Source organism: Schistocerca cancellata, chromosome 8 (assembly GCF_023864275.1).
Source record: "Schistocerca cancellata isolate TAMUIC-IGC-003103 chromosome 8, iqSchCanc2.1, whole genome shotgun sequence".
NCBI classification, from domain to species: Eukaryota; Metazoa; Arthropoda; class Insecta; order Orthoptera; family Acrididae; genus Schistocerca; species Schistocerca cancellata.
In genome coordinates this window covers 257,180,057-257,201,603 of record NC_064633.1, presented here as the reverse complement: position 1 = coordinate 257,201,603, position 21,547 = coordinate 257,180,057, and the positions used below count along the sequence as shown (strand labels likewise).

The following is a 21,547-nucleotide window of genomic DNA, read 5'->3' as shown; positions in this document are numbered from 1 at the left end:
AACCATGTTTTTTGAGATACTGGATGATATTTTCATCGTTTGGCCACATGGAATGGAATCTCTTCATCGATTTTTAGATCATTTTAACTGCCTTCATCCACGAATCAAATTTACGATGGAAATTGAAAAAGATGGCAAATTACCTTTTTTGGATGTCTTAGTACATAAGAAAGAAAATCGGACTTTGGGTCACAGTTTATACCGAAAACCTACGCATACAGACCGCTACCTACATGCCACAAGTTGTCATCCACAATATCAACGCTTGAGAGTTTTACGCACACTGGTCAAAAGGGCTTATGCTGTTTCGGATTCCGATAACTTTAAACAGGAGTTTGATCACCTTAAGGTTGTTTTCTGGCAGAATGGGTATTCTGATCGCCAAATTACTCGTGCTTTTCAATTTGGAGCTGCATCAAACCAGTCTTAGGACTGAAGACCAGTACAACATAACATTTCAATGTTTCATGTGGCAAAACGTTTGACGGACTTTTATGATTGTTTCGCAGAAAGGAAAGCACGCCATGTAAAGCTGTAGCAGGATTAGAGAGAAAAAAATGCTAGGAGCTAAGGTTGAAGAAATGTGTACTTTCTTGCTTGTCTCTTGTCATTATTGGTTTTATGTATCCTATATTTATTTTATGTCACAGGAAACAGCAAGTTATTAGCTAATAGACAATTAAGACTGCAAATTTTCTGAAGAGTTCTTGTTCTCCCGATTACAAATAATCCCATTGGCTATTAATTGCGTTAAAGGGGGGGGGGGCAGGCTGTCAAACGGGCCGACTAGGAGCAGGGGAGGCACCACAGGATATTTCAATTTCCACTGTCCTGTGTAGGTTTGATGGCATCCATTACAAAATGTACACGTTTCAGTTCCACAGAGTGAAATACAGTGACGTGCTATAGAAGAATGTTGTGTGAAGAGGCGTGGCACTGCTCTTTGGCACCCTTAAGACCAAATTACATGTCTTACAATTCCTCGAACACGTGTGTTTTATGTTTCAGACTTTTCAGAGAGATGTGAGCCACAAGATCAACATATTTTTGAAAATTCAATTTTTTTTTAGTATTGACCTGGCTCGCAAATATCGTAGATCCGGGGCTGATGCGCAGAGAAACACGTGACCCGTGTTTACATTTAGTGATTTTGCCATTTCCCCTTCGTTTACCCTCACGTCAAATGAAAACAAAACCGATATCTGTGGCCGGGAGCTATCAAGTGAATTAAAATACATTCACATAATTACGGAGGGCTAAAATATGTAACTAGTTTCAGATTTTATTTTATTTCCACCTTTCTGACAGTCAAGCATTAATCATCTTGCAGAACAGTGAAGTTATTTTTGTCTGTTTGCTAATGAACCTTTTCTGCAGAAGCAGTCAATGTATTTGAAACGAATTGTTTAATTCCACAGTACTGTTTGCTGCATTTCAAGTGCACGTTTTCATCTTGTAGCACATATGATATTTTGCCACAATAAAGAACCAAACATGATATAATACAGAATTGGTGCTCCAAGAAAATTTACATTCCGAAAACCACACTGAAAAGCTTGATATTGGCTTGAGGTCTACTTCATTGAAAATCTGAACATACAAATGTGCACTTCAAATATGCACTTTAAATGTGCACATTTTAGTATGGTTCACTAAATTCTGATGCTCTTGCAGAATCCTCTTATGTCTTGTTTCTGTTATGACATAATGTGTGATCTTTTAATGTTTTACACATACGTACATATAGGCTTCTTACGTCTTGGTAGGTGTGCAAACGCAGTGTCGTTTCTTATGTTATCTGTGCTCTCTGGCAACTGCTGAAACGAACCTATTTCTAACAGGTCGCGGGAAAATATTGTGAATGGTTGTTTGAAAAGTGTTCTTGCAAAGTAAATATACTTTTACGTAAGTTGAACTATGTGCGAGAATGCACCATGAATTTGTTAAATCAGAGGGCGTTTGACTCTCGTTTAAAAATCAACTCTTTGATGACGAGCCATTTAGAAGAATTTCGAACCCTGAAAATCAGACATTTATGTCATTATTAAAAATTTTACTAGCACATTTGTGTGATATATCTTAAAGTATAACAGGCGCAAAAAAGATCAATATTATATGCAAAAGCTTAGCTTGTCTTGCAGCTTATTAAGCTTGGAGACCAATTTTATATGTGAAAGCTTTGCTTTTCTTGTAGCAACACTATGTACATTAATTTAAACTATTAACTTTCCCTGTTTGTATGTTCGTGCTACTTAACAGTGATGTTGCTGTTAGCTGACTACATCATGTGTCCTATGCTCTGAAAATCCGCTGTCATTGGCTGGCGAGATCACGTGAGATGAGCTATGATTAGCTTACAAAAGTGCATCGCAATCTCGATTTTAATGATTTGGAAAGTAACATGCGGTGTTTAGTGGAATTCCAATGTATACTTTCGTAATACGAAAACAAGCAGCGTACATGTTGCTGCACATCAAAGATATTTCCAAAACGTCTTTTTCCCTAAGTTTCGTTTTCTAAAGTGCCGGGAAATTCTACGCCCATGTATAAAACCATAACCATTCAAAGGATTGATAAGTTTTGCAGTTCTGAGGGAAAATATACTGTTGCTTAACTCGGAAAAGGTGTGTTTACACCCGGGAGAAGGTGTATTTTTAACCGGGAAAAATCCGGAAATTTTTTGTCCTTGTCCGCGTATACACCCTGAAAAAATACTAAACCTAGTTTTCAGAAACATACATGTTCTTCATCAGAGAGGAAAGAGGTATTGCTTGCGGATTATAACATCCTGCATTAATAGTACTAAGAGAAAGGGTTAACACTTTCGGTAATTGTAATCTTCGTTTTTAGATCTCTCTTCCACAGTTGAAATTTTACATAGGGTACATAAAGTCTCTGGCTACTGTATTAGATATATTTAGATATTTTGTATATTTAGATCAATTGGATTGGATTTAGATACATTGTGAAGCATCTTCGGTGGTCACTGTAACAGCATGAAAGGAAAAAAAGCTGCTGAACAGTAGACCTTGAGACAGATAACACAAACTAAGTGATCAGCCAGCAGAACAACTGCAAATGAGAGTTCTGATGTACAGGGTGATTATAATTAAAGTTAAACTTTCAAACCACTGTAGAAATAACACCACTGTTCAGAATGACGTCATATTGCAACAGAATATTATTGATAAGGGGGAAAATGTATGGCAGATGAAAAATAAAATTGCAAAATGCAGCAATAGATTGCGCTGTAAGCATCATAATTTAATAGCGATCAACTACAGATGATGAATCATACAACAATGCCTAAGGTGTACATTGGACATTAAACAAACTGTACCACTCAGTGTGCATGGATGTACTGGTGTGATACTGTTAGTTACATAAGCCCATCCACCATGGCAAGGACATATTACATCGGATGGGAAAATCAGTTTTTAATTGTCCTGAGGCCAAAAACAGCATAAAAAACATCACTCACATTGGCTTTTAATTGTCCTGGGATCAAAAACCGCATAAAAAGCATCAGTCAAAATCAGATCGGATTATTAATTTCCATGTGACTGGCACAAAACATGTTCAGTATGTTGTCCACAGTATTTTGCAACAAGTTGAAATTGAGAAACAGTGTGCTCCAACTAATCGAAGTGTTCCGGGGTCACGTTCAGAATGTGTTGCGCAATGCGTGCCTTAAGTGCAGCTAAGTTTGCAATCGGAACACTGAACACAACATCTTTCAGATAGGCCCACAGCCAGAAGTGACATGGATCAAGATCAGGTAATCAGGACGGCGAGACTATAGGAAAATGGCGGCTGATAATTCAAGCATTTCCAAAAGACTGCTTCAGCAGCTGCTTAACTGGATGTGCGATGTGTGGAGGTAGGCCATCCTGCATTAAAATGATACTGTCCACACTGTTGGAGAGTTGGAATGACATGGCTGTGCAAAAGACACTCATACCGCTTACCAGTGACGATACAGGTAACAGGACCGGAAGCATCTGTCTCTTCGAAAAAATACCGCCCTATGATAAATTATGCCATAAACCCACTCCACACAGGGACCTTTTAAGGATGAAGTGATACTGGTTGATTCACTTGTGGATTTTCCGTTGCCCATATTCGACAGTTCTGTGTATTGACATATCCTGTCAGATAGAAGTGGGCTTTGTCTGTCCACAAAATCTTCCATGACCAATTATTGTCCACTTCCATGCGAGCAAGAAATTCTAAAGCAAAGGTCTCTCTTGCTGGCAGGTCAGCAGAAAGCAACTTCTGCACATGGGTAATTTTGAATGGATAGCAAAGAAGGATGTTTTGTAGGGTTTTACACACCATGTTCACAGGTATGTCTAATGTTCAGGCAATTCATCGTGTACCACACGTTTGCATAAAACCACTTGTCTTCTCCTACTTTGCTGTGGCCAGTGCTTCCACTGACGTCGAATCAATTAGTTTCCTCCATCTACCAGTTTGCACACCAAAAGAACCCAAGTTTTTGAATTTCGGAATCATGTTCTTCAGACCCACAGCAGTCATTGGAACAAAGCCTTTTTTCAAACCCTTCAGTGCCCGGAACTTCTGCAGAGCGATACGTGCACAGTCATCATTCTTGTAATACAGCTTTACAAGCAGAGTGCAGTCCTGCATTGAGACAGTCATGGCGAATGTCGCAGACATGAAAGGAAGTAAAAGTCGCATATCCGACGTGTTTATACCATCAGTGGGTTGTACACATGGCAGGTGTTTTCATTTACATATTCTGACACATACAGCACCGTCTATTGATCAATTTTCACACTATTTTTTTTTTTTCTTCTGCCATATGTTTTCACCCTTCTCTGATAATATTCCATTGCAATTTGACATCATTCTGACCAGTGATGTTTATTTCTAAAGTGTTTCGAAAATTTAACTGTAATTATAATCACCCTGTATGTGAAAATCCTGGGTACTGGCGTCTTCAGTTCTGAAATGACATGTCACAGTGAATCTCAATATTTGGTACAGTTCAAAATGTGTACACAATGGGAAATGTTCAGTATATTGCAGGGAAAAACTTATAGACAAAAGAAAGGTGCAATACTTTGAGAACTGGCATTAATGCCTGAAGGTAGCATATGTTGATGCTGATTTAGAACTCACTTGCAAAAAAGGAGTTAGGAGTTATATTGGAAAATGCTTGACATTTCTTACTTCTATAACCTTTCTTTAGAGGGAGTGAAAACATGCAAACCATCCTACATGTGTGTTTCTTGTTAACTTGTTAAGAGCTGAGGGCAGTGTTATAGGACTGCTCTTACGTGTGAAATACTACAAATATTTGGAGTGTGAATGTGTGTCTAACACACACAAGGAAAGATAATGTGGAAGCAAAGACAGAATAACATAAACCAGTTAGCAAAAGAAAGAAGAATTAAATAAAGGAATAGAGCCAACATAAATGAAAGTTATTGTGTGTTGTAATTTAGAAAAAGATGAGGGTGATTACTAATAAGTTGCAGCTATTTTTACATAGATCGAGTAGTAACAGGAGCTGAATTTTACAGATACTTCTGACTATTTATGTAATAATCTCTGAGATTTCTGCTGTTGAAGATTTGTTTTAGAGTTTCTGCTAATTGTAAAAAGAATTTTTCACCTACATAATGTGTTTTCATTTCAGTGCTGGCTCTGGTCACTACACGGCATTTGCAGTCAACGACGGTAAGCGCATTTACTGTTAATATACTGAATTACCCTTTTTTTTCTTATGTCTCACATTTTATTATTGCTAATGGGTTAGCAAGATTTTTGCAGTAAATTAAAAAGATTAATTGGACTGTACGGTCAGTCAACTATAATTTAAAGACAAGTTATATTTATTTGTCTACCTGTGTATGCTAATAAAATTGTGGCCTATAAACTTAAATATACATTTCATACTAATGTGAAGAAATTGTGGCTTCTTGCCATGTCAGCCTTTCAAGATTTCCACATGCACTATTTTACCAGTGTACCAAAACTGCTTCAGCCCTTAACATACAGGGTGATACAGAGTAACGGGAATGTTGAAATTGGTAGCGGCAGCCATGGGCAGGTGGCACCACTGCAAATTCGTAACAGTTAGTGAGTAAACAGTCCGCCGTTTCAGTAACTACGGATCAGTGGAATGGACAACAGTATGCGTTAGCCATAAAAATGTTTTATAAAATGTTGGCACAGAGGGAGTTTCGACATTTTTATAATTCAGGATGGTTCTGTTCGTCATGATGCCATTCCATCGAAACACGCGATGAAATGTTGAATTAATAACTTTGTAATAACTTTGAAGAGACTGGATCTGCCGTCAAGAAGAAACCAATAGGATGACCAAGAAATGTGTGTTCTCCAGCGAACATTGATGTTGTATGCGAGTTTTTCTTACGGAGTCCATGGTGTTCAATTCGTAAGCAAGCAGCAGTAGTTGGAATGTCCTAGGAGAGTGTTCACAGAATTCATCATCTTGATTTAAAATTTCTTCCATACAAACTACAGATGGTGCAACAATTGAAGGACAACAATTACTGGTTACGATTAGGATTCTGTCAACAAATGATAACAAAAATAAGCAATGACTATGAATTTCTAAACAAGTTGTGGATGTCAGATGAGGGCACATTTTCATCTCACAGGTTATGTGAATAAACGGAACTACCGTTACTGAGGCAAACGCAAATTCTAGTGACATTCATGAGTGCCCTTCACACGCTAGTAAAGTGGCAGTATGGTGTGATGTTTCATTACATGGGGTTGTCGGATTGTATTTTTTCACAAATGAACAGGGAAACTCAATAACTATCAATGACAGTCGTTACGTGGAGACGTTACAAACTTTTGTTACACCTGCATTGAACAACTTTCCAAACGTTCAAGAAGCCTGGTTTCAGCAGGACCAAGTGACATCGCAAACTGCACGGCAATCAGTGGCATATGTCCAAGAATTGGATGGCAACTGTGTGATCTCACGATTCGGTAACATTCCCTGGCCCACTAGATCGCCACATTTATCTGTTTGCGATTTTTTTTTTTTTTTTTTTTTTTCTTGTGGGGCTACCTCAGGAGCAAAGTCTACATGACTCGACCAAGAACCCTGGATGAGTGGAAACAGAGAATTCGGGATGCAATTCACAATATCTCAGCTGAGATGTTGCAGCGGTCAATTAGGAATCTCAACAGCAGATTTTATGGATGTATTCATACAGGGTGACACCATGTAAAAGATGTAACTTTTAAAAATTATAAATGCCATCAATGCTTCATAAATGGCTAAGTTGTAAGGTTTCAATTACTATGAATGCAATTTCTTTCCTTCATCAGTTCTAGTTTTATTGGATTGTGGAAATGTTCCTGTTTCTCTGTGTCACCCTGTATAAACATGGCAGCAAGAAACGGTCTCTTAAATTCGGTTTTTGTCTTTCAGAAGTTGGGTTGCATGTGAACATATTGATAGTTCTAACTTTGAGCTTTAGGTAGCCAGCAAACATACCTTCTTTCTTGTAAGATAATAGATCCATGCCTGAGTCCTTCGTTGAGTTATACCATGTGTATTGAGACCATTAAGCCATTGACAATCAACAAGACTCCAATCATGCCAGTACATACTTACGTTCATTCACATTCTGTGTCGCAGACATGTTCTTGCACCAACATTGAGCTTCACCAGGTGATGTTCAAAAGACCTACAGCCAAAAATACATTACATTTTCTATATTTACATGCGGAAAATACGGCAGTTTCAAACTATATCCAGTAAAATAGTTCATCTGGATACAATTTGCTGTGTAATAGCAGTTATTAGGTAACCACATGTTGTGGCAGAATTCATATCTACATTCTCTTTATCACAAAATTTGAGTTTTTTAGGTGCCAACTATACAGTGTCCAGAAATAAGCTGTTCTGGTTTCTGATTTAGTCAGCACAGCGGCTGATTTTCTTCAGTTAAATGTTTGAGATAGATAACTTCCTGGTTGCAAATAACGTGGTATGTAGGACAACCACAGCTGCAGTAATGTATTTCAACTAATAAAAAAAAAAAAAAAAAAAATGCAACTACTGCCAGAATTGGATTTACTAATCCCATAATCGCAACTAGTTCACTGACCATCATGACATCTGCAGGTGAAAAACAGGTGAACCTGAATTGTAATTAGATCTCCATGAGGGTAAATAATAGACTGCCTATCATCCTGCTTGAAATTAGCATACAAAAAAATGCACTTGTCATCCGTAAAATGACAGAATGCATGAGGTACGACAAAACCCAGCAAGGCGGAGTGAGGACACCCCAGGTGAAATGTCAAGGACATCAGCACAACACATCTTGCCTCGTGCTCGTCACTTTATGGCTGTTGTTGTGGTCTTCAGTCCTGAGACTGGTTTGATGCAGCTCACCATGCTACTCTATCCTGTGCAAGCATCTTCATCTCCCAGTACCTACTGCAACCTACATCCTTCTGAATCTGCTTGGTGTATTCATCTCTTGGTCTCCCCCTACGATTTTTACCCTCCACGCTGCCCTCCAATACTAAATTGGTGATCCCTTGATGCCTCAGAACATGTCCTACCAGCCGATCCCTTCTTCTGGTCAAGTTGTGCCACAAACTTCTCTTCTCCCCAATCCTATTCAATACTTCCTCATTAGTTATGTGATCTACCCATCTAATCTTCAGCATTCTTCTGTAGCACCACATTTCGAAAGCTTCTATTCTCTTCTTGTCCAAACTGTTTACCGTCCATGTTTCACTTCCATACATGGCTACACTCCATACAAATACTTTCAGAAATGACTTCCTGACACTTAAATCTATACTCGATGTTAACAAATTTCTCTTCTTGAGAAACGCTTTCCTTGCCATTGCCAGTCTACATTTTATATCCTCTCTACTTCGACCATCATCAGTTATTTTGCTCCCCAAATAGCAAAACTCCTTTACTACTTTAAGTGTCTCATTTCCTAATCTAATTCCCTCAGCATCACCCGACTTAATTCGACTACATTCCATTATCCTCGTTTTGCTTTTGTTGATGTTCATCTTATATCTTCCTTTCAAGACACTATCCATTCCATTCAACTGCTCTTCCAAGTCCTTTGCTGTCTCTGACAGAATTACAATGTCATCGGCGAATCTCAAAGTTTTTATTTCTTCTCCATGGATTTTAATACCTACCCCGAATTTTTCTTTTGTTTCCTTTACTGCTTGCTCTATATACAGATTGAATAACATCGGGGAGAGGCTACAACCCTGTCTCACTCCCTTCCCAACCACTGCTTCCCTTTCATGCCCCTCGACTCTTATAACTGCCATCTGGTTTCTGTACAAATTGTAAATAGCTTTTCGCTCCCTATATTTTACCCTTGCCACCTTTAGAATTTGAAAGAGAGTGTTCCAGTCAACATTGTCAAAAGCTTTCTCTAAGTCTACAAATGCTAGAAACGTAGGTTTGCCTTTCCTTAATCTTTCTTCTAAGATAAGTCGTAAGGTCAGTATTGCCTCACGTGTTCCAGTATTTCTACGGAATCCAAACTGATCTTCCCCGAGGTCGGCTTCTACTAGTTTTTCCATTCGTCTGTAAAGAATACGTGTTAGTATTTTGCAGCTGTGGCTTATTAAACTGATTGTTCGGTAATTTTCACATCTGTCAACACCTGCTTTCTTTGGGATTGGAATTATTATATTCTTCTTGAAGTCTGAGGGTATTTCACCTGTCTCGTACATCTTGTTCACCAGATGGTAGAGTTTTGTCAGGACTGGCTCTCCCAAGGCCGTCAGTAGTTCCAATGGAATGTTGTCTACTCCGGGGGCCTTGTTTCGGCTCAGGTCTTTCAGTGCTCTGTCAAACTCTTCACGCAGTATCGTATCTCCCATTTCATCTTCATCTACATCCTCTTCCATTTCCATAATATTGTGCTGAAGTACATCGCCCTTGTATAGACCCTCTATATACTCCTTCCACCTTTCTGCTTTCCCTTCTTTGCTTAGAACTGGGTTTCCATCTGAGCTCTTGATATTCATACAAGTGGTTCTCTTATCTCCAAAGGTCTCTTTAATTTTCCTGTAGGCAGTATCTATCTTTTCCCTAGTGATATAAGCCTCTACATCCTTACATTTGTCCTCTAGCCATCCCTGCTTAGCCATTTTGCACTTCCTGTCGATCTCATTTTTGAGACGTTTGTATTCCTTTTTGCCTGCTTCATTTACTGCATTTTTATATTTTCTCCTTTCATCAATTAAACTCAATATTTCTTCTGTTACCCAAGGATTTCTACTAGCCTTCGTCTTTTTACCTACTTGATCCTCTGCTGCCTTCACTACTTCATCCCTCAAAGCTACCCATTCTTCTTCTACTGTATTTCTTTCCCCCATTCTTGTCAATTGTTCCCTTATGCTCTTCCTGAAACTCTGTACAACCTCTGGTTCTTTCAGTTTATCCAGGTCCCATCTACTTAAATTCCCACCTTTTTGCAGTTTCTTCAGTTTTAATCTACAGGTCATAACCAATAGATTGTGGTCAGAGTCCACATCTGCCCCTGGAAATGTCTTACAATTTAAAACCTGGTTCCTAAATCTCTGTCTTACCATTATATAATCTATCTGATACCTTTTAGTATCTCCAGGATTCTTCCAGGTATACAACCTTCTTTTATGATTCTTGAACCAAGTGTTGGCTATGATTAAGTCATGCTCTGTGCAAAATTCTACAAGGCGGCTTCCTCTTTCATTCCTTCCCCCCAATCCATATTCACCTACTACGTTTCCTTCTCTCCCTTTTCCTACACTCGAATTCCAGTCACCCATGACTATTAAATTTTCTTCTCCCTTCACTATCTGAATAATTTCTTTTATTTCATCATACATTTCTTCAATTTCTTCTTCATCTGCAGAGCTAGTTGGCATATAAACTTGTACTACTGTAGTAGGTGTGGGCTTCGTATCTATCTTGGCCACAATAATGCGTTCACCATGCTGTTTGTAGTAGCTTACCCGCATTCCTATTTTCCTACTCATTATTAAACCTACTCCTGCATTACCCCTATTTGACTTTGTGTTTATAACCCTGTAGTCACCTGACCAGAAGTCTTGTTCCTCCTGCCACCGAACTTCACTAATTCCCACTATATCTAACTTTAACCTATCCATTTCCCTTTTTAAATTTTCTAACCTACCTGCCCGATTAAGGGATCTGACATTCCACGCTCCGATCCGTAGAACGCCAGTTTTCTTTCTCCTGATAACGACATCCTCTTGAGTAGTCCCCGCCCGGAGATCCGAATGGGGGACTACTTTACCTCCGGAATATTTTACCCAAGAGGACGCCATCATCATTTAATCATACAGTAAAGCTGCATGCCCTCGGGAAAAATTACGGCCGTAGTTTCCCCTTGCTTTCAGCCGTTCGCAGTACCAGCACAGCAAGGCCGTTTTGGTTATTGTTACAAGGCCAGATCAGTCAATCATCCAGACTGTTGCCCTTGCAACTACTGAAAAGGCTGCTGCCCCTCTTCAGGAACCACACGTTTGTCTGGCCTCTCAACAGATACCCCTCCGTTGTGGTTGTACCTACGGTACGGCTATCTGTATCGCTGAGGCACGCAAGCCTCCCCACCAACGGCAAGGTCTATGGTTCATTGGGGGGACTTTATGGCTAGTGGGTGTATTTTTTTTTTTTTTTTACGTCTCTTTCGAGCAGTCAGATAGGTGACATCTATTATTTACCATCAAGGAAATCTAATCACAATTTATGGTTCATCCATTTTTCACATGAAGAAGTGACTTCATAGTCATTAAACTAGGTATGATTGGGTGATTAATAAATCAGATTATGGGAGCTGTTCCAGTTTCATATGTATGAGATAGGATGGAGCCAACTGAATTGTTGCACCTGGAATATCAGATGTATAAATCAGGGTTTCTCAAGAACAGCCTTAACTTTTTTCTGGCCATTTCTATTTTTATTTCCTCAGTATTTATGTTAACCTTCTGTATGGTATATAACTATCTATTACGATCTTAGTTGTGCACTTGTAATTCTTTCAGTGCCTGCTGTCATGCCTACTTGATGAGGATTCCAAATACTGAAGCAATACTGTGTCATTTAGATATGCCCTTGCTTGTACTCATTGGCATGTTTGCTGCCTTTCTTATTGCCATGTTGTATTACATGCAAAATACTTAAATGATGTAACTGGCTCCAGAAGTTCATCAAAAATCTAACGTTATTTGTTTGTTTCTGTTTGCTATGAACATTTTCTTGCATTCATGTGTCCAGAGAGCATCCGTTCAGTAACACAAGAGGAAATAATGTTCAGCTCATTCATTTCATGGTAATCATCGAGTGATCATACATTTCTGTAGTTTGGCTGCATAGTGAGCAAATAATTTGAGAGTTTTTACAATTTGGCATTGTGTCAAAATGATACTAACAATGGAAAGTCCAGGTTGGAACATCGGCAGTTCTACATCTACATCTACATGATTAATCTGCAATTCACATTTAAGTGCTTGGCGGAGGGTTCATCGAACCACAATCATACTATCTCTCTACCATTCCACTCCCAAACAGCGCGCGGGAAAAACTAACACCTAAACCTTTCTGTTCGAGCTCTGATTTCTCTTATTTTATTTTGATGATCATTCCTACCTATGTAGGTTGGGCTCAACAAAATATTTTCTCATTCGGAAGAGAAAGTTGGTGACTGAAATTTCGTAAATAGATCTCTCTGCGACGAAAAACTTCTTTGCTTTAATGACTTCCATCCCAACTCGCGTATCATATCTGCTACACTCTCTCCCCTATTACGTGATAATACAAAACGAGCTGCCCTTTTTTGCACCCTTTCGATGTCCTCCGTCAATCCCATCTGGTAAGGATCCCACACTGCGCAGCAGTATTCTAACAGAGGACGAACGAGTGTAGTGTAAGCTGTCTCTTTAGTGGACTTGTTGCATCTTTTAAGTGTCCTGCCAATGAAATGCAACCTTTGGCTCGCCTTCCCCACAATATTATCTATGTGGTCTTTCCAACTGAAGTTGTTTGTTATTCTTACATCCAGGTACTTAGTTGAATTTAAAGCCTTGTGAATTGTACTATTTATCGAGTAGTCGAATTCCAACGGATTTCTTTTGGAACTCATGTGGATCACCTCACACTTTTCGTTATTTAGCGTCAACTGCCACCTGCCACACCATACAGCGATCTTTTGTAAATCGCTTTGCAACTGATACTGGTCTTCGGATGACCTTACTAGACGGTAAATTACAGCATCATCTGCGAACAACCTAAGAGAACTGCTCACATTGTCACCCAGGTCATTTATATAGATCAGGAAGAGCAGAAGTCCCAGGACGCTTCCCTGGGGAACACCTGATATCACTGCAGTTTTACTTGATGATTTGCCATCTATTACTATGAACTGCGACCTTCCTGACAGGAAATCAAGAACCAGGCGCACAACTGAGACGATACCCCTTAGGCCCACAGCTTGATTAGAAGTCGCTTGTGAGGAACGGTGTCAAAAGCTTTCTGGAAATCTAGAAATATGGAATCAACTTGAGATCTCCTGTCGATAGCAGCCATTACTTCGTGCGAATAAAGAGCTAGCTGCGTTGCACAAGAACGATGTTTTCTGGAACCATGCTGATTACGTATCAATAGATCGTTCCCTTCGAAGTGATGTTTGAATACAGTATATGCTCCAAATCCCTACTGCAAACCGACGTCAATGATATAGGTCTGTAGTTCGATGGATTACTCATACTACGCTTCTTAAACACTTGTGCGATCTGCGCAATTTTCCAATTTGTAGGTACAGATCTATCGGTGACCGAGCGGTTGTATATGATTGCTAAGTAGGGAGCTAATGTACCAGCGTAATCTGAAAGGAATCTAATCGGTATACAATCTGGACCTGAAGACTTGCCCGTATCAAGCGATTTGAGTTGCTTTGCAACCCCTAAGGTATCTACTTCTAAGAAACTCATGCTAGCAGCTGTTCGTGTTTCAAATTCTGGAATATTCCATTTGTCTTCCCTGGTGAAGGAATTTCGGAAAACTGCGTTCAATAACTCCGCTTTAGCGGCACAGTCGTCGGTAACAGTACTATCGGCACTGCGCAGCGAAGGTATTGACTGCGTCTTGCCGCTTGTGTACTTTACATACGACCAGAATTTCTTCGGATTTTCTACCAAATTTTGAGACAATGTTTTGTTGTGGAACCTATTAAAGGCATCTCGCATTGAAGTCCGTGCCAAATTTCACGCGTCTGTAAATTTTAGCCAATCTTCGGGATTTCGTGTTCTTCTGAACTTTGCATGCTTTTTCCATTGCCTCTGCAACAGCGTTCGGACCTGTTTTGTGTACCATGGGGGATCAGTTACATCTCTTACCAATTTATGAGGTATGAAGCTCTCAGTTGCTGTTGCTACTATATCTTTGAATTTGAGCCACATCTCGTCTACATTTGCATAGTCAGTTCGGAAGGAATGGAGATTGTCTCTTAGGAAGGCTTCTAGTGACACTTTATCTGCTTTTTTAAATAAAATTATTTTGCGTTTGTTTCTGGTGGATTTGGAAGAAACGGTATTGAGCCTAGCTACAATGACCTTGTGATCACTAATCCCTGTATCAGTCATGATGCTCTCTATTAGCTCTGGATTGTTTGTGGCTAATAGGTCAAGTGTGTTTTCGCAACCGTTTACAATTCGTGTGGGTTCGTGGACTAACTGCTCGAAATAATTTTCGAAGAAAGGACAATCTCGGAAGATGTTTTCTGCCTACCACCGGTTTTGAACAAGTGTTTTTGCCAACATATCGAGGGAAATTTGAAGTCCCCACCAACTATAACCGTATGAGTGGGGTATTTAATTGTTATGAGACTCAAATTTTCTCTGAACTGTTCAGTAACTATATCGTGGGAGTCTGGGAGTCGGTAGAAGGAGCCTATTATTAACTTATTTCGTCTGTTAAGTATAACCTCCACCCATACCAATTCGCACGGACTTCGACTTCACTACAAGATAAACCACTACTGACAGACACAAACACTCCACCACCAAATCTGCCTAATCTATCTTTCCTGGACACCGTCTGAGACTTCATAAAAATTTCTGCAGAACTTATTTCAGGCTTTAGCCAGCTTTCTGTACCTACAACGATTTCAGCTTCTGTGCTTTCTATTAGCGCTTGAAGCTGAGGGACTTTCCCAGCACAACTGCAACAGTTTACAACTACAATTCCGACTGTTCCTTGATCCAAGCGCGTCCTGTATTTGCCATGTACCCTTTGAGATTGCAGCCCACCGTGTACTTTCCCGAGGCCTTCTAACCTAAAAAACCGCCTAGTCCACGCCACACGGCCTCCGCTACCCGTGTAGCCGCCAGCTGAGTGTAATGAACTCCTGACCTATTCAGCGGAACCCGAAACCCCACCACCCTACAGCGCAAGTCAAGGAATCTGCAGCCAACACGGTCGCAAAACCGTCTGAGCCTCTGATTCAGACCCTTCACCTGGCTCTGCACCAAAGGTCCGCAGTCGGTTCTGTCAACGATGCTGCAGATGGTGAGCTCTGCCTGCATCTCGTAAGCAAGACCGGCAGCCTTCACAAAATCAGATAGCCGCTGGATCCAGAGAGAATTTCCTCAGATCCAAAGCGACACACGTCATTAGTGCTGACATGTGCCACCACCTGCAGCTAGCTGCACCCTGTGCTCTTCATGGCATCCGGAAGGACCCTTCCCACATCAGGAATGACTCCACCCGGAGTGCACACTGGATTTCTTCCCCTCCTTAGCCGCCATATCCCTAAGGGGCCCCATTACGCGCCTAACATTGGAGCTCTCAACTACCAATAAGCCCACCCTCTGCGATTGCTTGGACCTCGAAGGCTGAGAATCATCCTCTGAAACAGGGCAGGCAGCTGCATCTGGCTCAGCCAGAGACAGTATCTGAAACCTGTTTGTCAGACGCACCGGGGAGGCTTTCTGATCAGCCTCCGGGGACGTCTTTTGCTGCCTGCCACGCCTTGGAACGACCTCCCAATTAACCACAGCCGAGGGCTCAGCCCACTGCGGGCAGCAACCGGGGCAACCACAGCGGCAGACCAATCTGAGGACAGACTGGACGAGGTTGAAATCTCCGTGATACCCAAGTCCAACTCCCCGCAGTGGTGCCCATTGGCAACAGCCTCAAGCTGCGAGACTGAAGTCAGCACGGCCTACAGCTGTGAGCGAAGGGATGCCAACTCGGCCCTCATCCGAACACAGCAATCACAGTCCCTGTCCATTCGAATCGATGTTGAACAACATTACTGAAACACGAGTCCATGCCTAAATAACGCAAGGGGAACACGAATGAATGAATGAACTAACCTGTACAAATACCTAACAACTGCACTAAAATCTGCCTGAATTTACGATTACAGTAACTAAAACTCGAAATTACACCTCCTATACAAAACTATGTAACAGATAAGTGAGCTAGGAGTATACGACTTGCTGCTGGCAGCTGCTTATCCAACGGCAGCAGGGAGCACACTGGCTGTGACCCACCGACACTGGCCGTTCAAAACAAAAACAGAAGACAAACGACTACGTGAATTTACGCTATTCAGGTACTAAAATGCGATGCTACAACTCTCAAATACTATAATACCCCAGAAATTTATGAATTAAACAATGCAAGTACCCAAAAACACGCAAAGAAATTAATAATTAAACTATGTAACAAATAAGTAAGCTGGGAGTATACAACTTGGCTCTCACCATATTCTACTGCCTCCTTGTTGCACTGCCAGAGGTGTTGCCTAACAAGGAGAATTGATACAAGCAGGGGAAATGTGCCACCATAGACACATACGACATCAAGATAAATGGAATTCCTACAGGAGGATGCTTTCTCCCCAAAAATTGCCACAGGCGAGAAACACCAAGGCCATGACCAAAACAAGAGCCTGAGACACATAGCTGCCGCTGGTAGTTGAGACCACTGGTTGTTCTGGTTCACCATACCCAGCTGTTTGCTTGCCCTTGTTGTACTGGCTCTCACCAGGTTCCACTGCCTCCTTGTTGCACTGCCAGAGGTGTTGCTTAACAAGGAGAATTGATACACGCAGGGGAAATGTGCCACCATAGATACATACGACTATGGAAGGCAGGCAAGAATCAATAAGGAGCCATTGCCATGGCTCAGAAGCACTGTGGTCTCTGATTTAGTTACTTCTGACCCAGCAGTATTAAAATATCTCTTCCGTGTAGGTTGTGGGTTAGTAGCTAGAGGTAACTCACGTGTAATAAGTGAATAGTTTTCACAGTCAGTACTAGGCAAATGAAAGTAACATTATTACGACTGTTGTGATAAGAGGATTTGAGTACTACAGGTTGTCTATGAATAATTTTAAGAGTTAGGTGTCTAAGCCTGGTGACCAACAGTAACCAGATTTGTAATTAATTGAGTCCACAGGTCCTGGTAACTGTTGGTGTACAAAGATAAGTCAGTTATTATCCACAAAGTAGTTATAGATTGTTATTGTAATCAAATAAGAAACTTACATCATTTTTAACATAGTCTCCTTGTGTTTCAAAGCACTTGGTCCATTGTTGTACAAGCTTTCTGATGCCCTCATAAAAGAAGGTTCTCGTTTGAACTGTGAGCCAGGAATGCATCGTTTCTTTCATTGCTTCATCTGAGGCAAATCGACGCCCCCTTAATGCTTGTTTGAGTGGATCAAACAAGTGATAGTCAGAAGGGGCTAGATTGGGACTATATGGAGGATGATCCAATACTTCAAATTTGAGTTTTTGGAGCATTTCAGCAATGTGGACAGCAGTATGCGGACGGGCATCGTCGTGCAACAACGCAACACCTTTTGACAGCAATCCTCGGTGTTTGCTTCGAATTGCAGGCTTTAGTTTGGCAGTAAGCATCTCACTGTAATGTACACTGTTTATTGTTGTGCCCCTTTCCCCATAATGTTCCAGTACTGGACCTTGTGTGTCCTAAAAAACCATAAGCATCAGTTTTCCTGCAGACAGTTGGGTCTTGAACTCTTTTTTGCACAGCGAATTTGGGCATTTCCGTTCCATACTCTCCCGTTTACTCTTCCATTCCATACTCTCCCGTTTACTCTCCAGGTCATAATGATGGATCCATGTTTCGTCACCAGTTATGATTCTGTCTAAGTAGTTGTCCCCTTCATTACCATAGTGATCCAAATGGTTTTTGCAGATGTCTAAGCGTGTTTGTTTATGTAGTTGTGTTAGTTGTTTTGGTACCTATCTTGCACAACCTTTATGAAACCCAGTTCTGTTGTGGATGATTTCGTAGGCAGAACCGTGACTAATTTGCAGACGATGTGCCACTTCGTCAATAGTTAATCATCTGTCTAAGAGAATCAGTTCACGTGAACACTCAATGGTTTCTTCATTTGTGACAGTTTCGGTCATCCGGCTCCTTCATCGTGCATAACACTTGTGCGACCATTTCGGAATTTTTCAATCCATTCGTAGATACTCCATTGTGGCAAAACACTGTTCTCGTACTGTACCAAAAGTCTTCGATGAATTTCTGCCCCTGATATGCCTTCCAGCCACAAAAAAACGGGTCATTGAACGTCGTTCTTCTTTGGTGCAAATGGACGGCAGAGCAGCCATGATTAACAGCATGGCAGCGATAACAAAACTAACCCAGCAGCTTGAAAATTGCAAAGATATAACAACAAATAAACAAGGCATGCGTCATCAATGTAAAACAGCAGTACTACCAAAATAATAATAAATATAACTAAATTGCAGATAATAATTGACTTAACCCTCGATCATGTGCACAAGTGAATTTTCAGAAGTTCAACATAATTTTAAGACTAGACTTTCATTGGATTTGAGATGAGATGTATGTGTCACTAAAAGTACTTCTTACTACTTACAGTTAGTTGAGTTGATTGGCTTTTCACTTCCAGAACATAGTTTATCCTCATCCTCACTTGCCACTGTTTCTACCGCAATTCAGCCAAATTGCCAGTGTCATTATCCAGACTGACAAAACTGTTACACATACTAACACTTTTGTCGGGAGGTTCATTCCAAATTCAAGTAAACTGCTCTGAAGCAAAGTTATGCAAATTACTGCTTCATGCATTTTAGGCATTTCCTCAGAGGTGAACGATCATTTAGAGGTGAAATACACTATTTGTGTATGTGTGTGAAGATATGTTTACATCAGTTCGTCAGAAAACTAATTCACTCCCAAGTTGATAATAGACCAGTATGCTTTTTATATCAGTCAACAGGCTCCTGCTTTAATAGTGGTCACCAAGTGTGTGGCACGTTACTATACACTCAGGCTCCTTGCCCGAAAGGTTAACAGTGATAAATAAAAAAGTTTTTGTGGTTATATCATTCTAATGTGTTAGTTGGAGAGCAGCATTGTATACAGGATTACTGTTTTGATCCTTTTGTGTCTTTTACTTCGATATATAATGAGTTGAGAATCACCATGAATTTTTTTTTGTTCACAGGACAGTGGTTCCATTTCAACGATAGTACAGTGAGGCCAACAGAATGTGGTGTTGTCGCAAAGTGCAAACCTTATATATTATTTTATATTAGGCGGGAATTCAGGCTGCCCACTGTGAGCACGTGACAAAATGCTATTCAGAAGCTGCTTGGCTGTCAGTAACCTCCTCCTTTGCATTAAATATCTTGGATTGTCTGTGAAAAGTATTATCCTGGAAACCATATCGGCATACAGTACAAGAAGTGTTGCTTTTTCTGTTTTATTTTGTGAAATGATGCTCTTTAAGAAAGAGCTTCATTGTGCCTAAGTTATGAGAGCTTTATTGTGGCTCAGATATTCTGTATAAACATTCCTGTGTATCTAACTTCAATGTATTTATTTGTTAATGATGTATAAATGTGTGTGGAATCTGAGGCTGTAAATGACTAAAGACTGATAAGAATTTTTAGAATACTCTGCCTATTACTCTTCAGATGTTGCAGGAAAATACACTTGCAGAAAACATTCGTAATTGAAACTACTTATTTCTCATTGTGATTGTATCTTAGGTGTCATTATTTAAAAGTTCAGTCTTTATTGTTCTGCAGATTTCATTGTATGCTCCTGATTGTCATCCCATCAAATATGTATATTTAAGTGTACACTGAATTTCTAAAAGTAATTATGTACTTATTTGAAGAGGGATTTACGTAGTTGTGAAGTATTTTTGATGTATGTTCTGTGACTATGGTATTTAGCCCATTTGAAATTTTTTCTGGAGTTTCACGCTCCTGTTTACACCTATACAGTATGTACCTGTAAATTTTCAATTCCTTCTTTGTAAAAAGTTAAAGAGCATTATTTATTTGGGTCTTTGAACACACCAAAAGGAATTGACTGTTTTAGTTTTAAAAAGCTATTTTAAAGAAATGTGATATTAAACCATCAGTCATAAAACTGAGGCTATTTTTCAATCATATTAAATGTTCATCATACTGACCCTAAAATAAATTCCAAACAATGTTTCAGTTTTTACCATATATGTGTGTATGTATGTAGGTAGGTAGTTAGTTAGGAGTCTAGTTTTATGGCCACAAACTTCTTTCAAAATAAAAAGAACAAGCTAAGGCAGAAGAGATGAATGAATGAAATTACTGGAAAATAATCACAGCAGGCTGGTAAATGGAAAACTGGTGTCCACAAGGCATCTGCCTAATTTTACATAGTGAAAAATAAAAGCAAAAGCAGTTGATTAGTTTTTTGTGATAGAATTCAGTAATTATTCGTTTTGTTTTGCTCAAATTTTCTGTCACTCTAGTTTGTGTTCACTTTTTATTGCTTACACAAATTTACCAGGTGACGCGATACCCTTGGATTTGGGGATGGACCGGGGGGGGGGGGGGGGGGGGTGCGAGCCAAGGGCAGCCTTGCTTAAATTTGTCATTGTTTTTCCAAAACTACTCCTGGAAAAAAGGGAGTCTTTTCTCTTCAATAAAGGTAGTGTAGCTTACTCTCTACCCATCTACTGCAGAGTGGACTCCTGAGGATAAAGTGATAGCAGGTGTGTGTAATGTCATATCCAGTGATTCCATCGATGCTTGTTGCACAGTGTAAAACTGTTTGCAGCCACATAGGATGTTGATGACAATGTCCTGTATCTCTGTATTTGTTCTAAATCGTCTTAGAATTGGTAAATATTTGACAAATGGAAAAGACTTATTTAGTACAAGATGGTGCAGAGGAGAGACAGTTTTGAAACGCAAATCACAGACATAATTCAAAACCAACAAATGTTATATAGGAGCTGAAGGTACATCCAAACTGTTATCCACCCACTATAGAAATACACAGAATAATGTACACTACTGGCCATTAAAATTACTACATCACAAAGATGACGTGCTACAGACGCGGAATTTAACTGGCAGGAAGAAGATGCTGTAATACGCAAATGATTAGCTTTAGCATTCACACAAGGTTGGTGCCGGTGGCGACACCTACAACATGCTAACATGAGGAAAGTTTCCAACCGATTTCTCA

The 21,547-nt window shown here is 40.1% G+C and overlaps 1 protein-coding gene across 1 annotated transcript in view; it reads left to right on the top strand.

Moving 5' to 3' along the window:
* The window catches only part of LOC126094835 (ubiquitin carboxyl-terminal hydrolase 3-like), a 93,752-nt gene extending 73,284 nt beyond the window's left edge, over positions 1 to 20,468 (top strand). The window contains exons 10-11 of the mRNA XM_049909432.1: positions 5,666 to 5,706; positions 19,530 to 20,468. Coding sequence (XP_049765389.1) covers positions 5,666 to 5,706; positions 19,530 to 19,654 — 166 coding nt within the window. The 3' untranslated portion in view covers positions 19,655 to 20,468. The remainder of the gene's footprint in view (positions 1 to 5,665; positions 5,707 to 19,529) is intronic.
* The last annotated feature ends 1,079 nt before the right edge of the window (positions 20,469 to 21,547 follow it).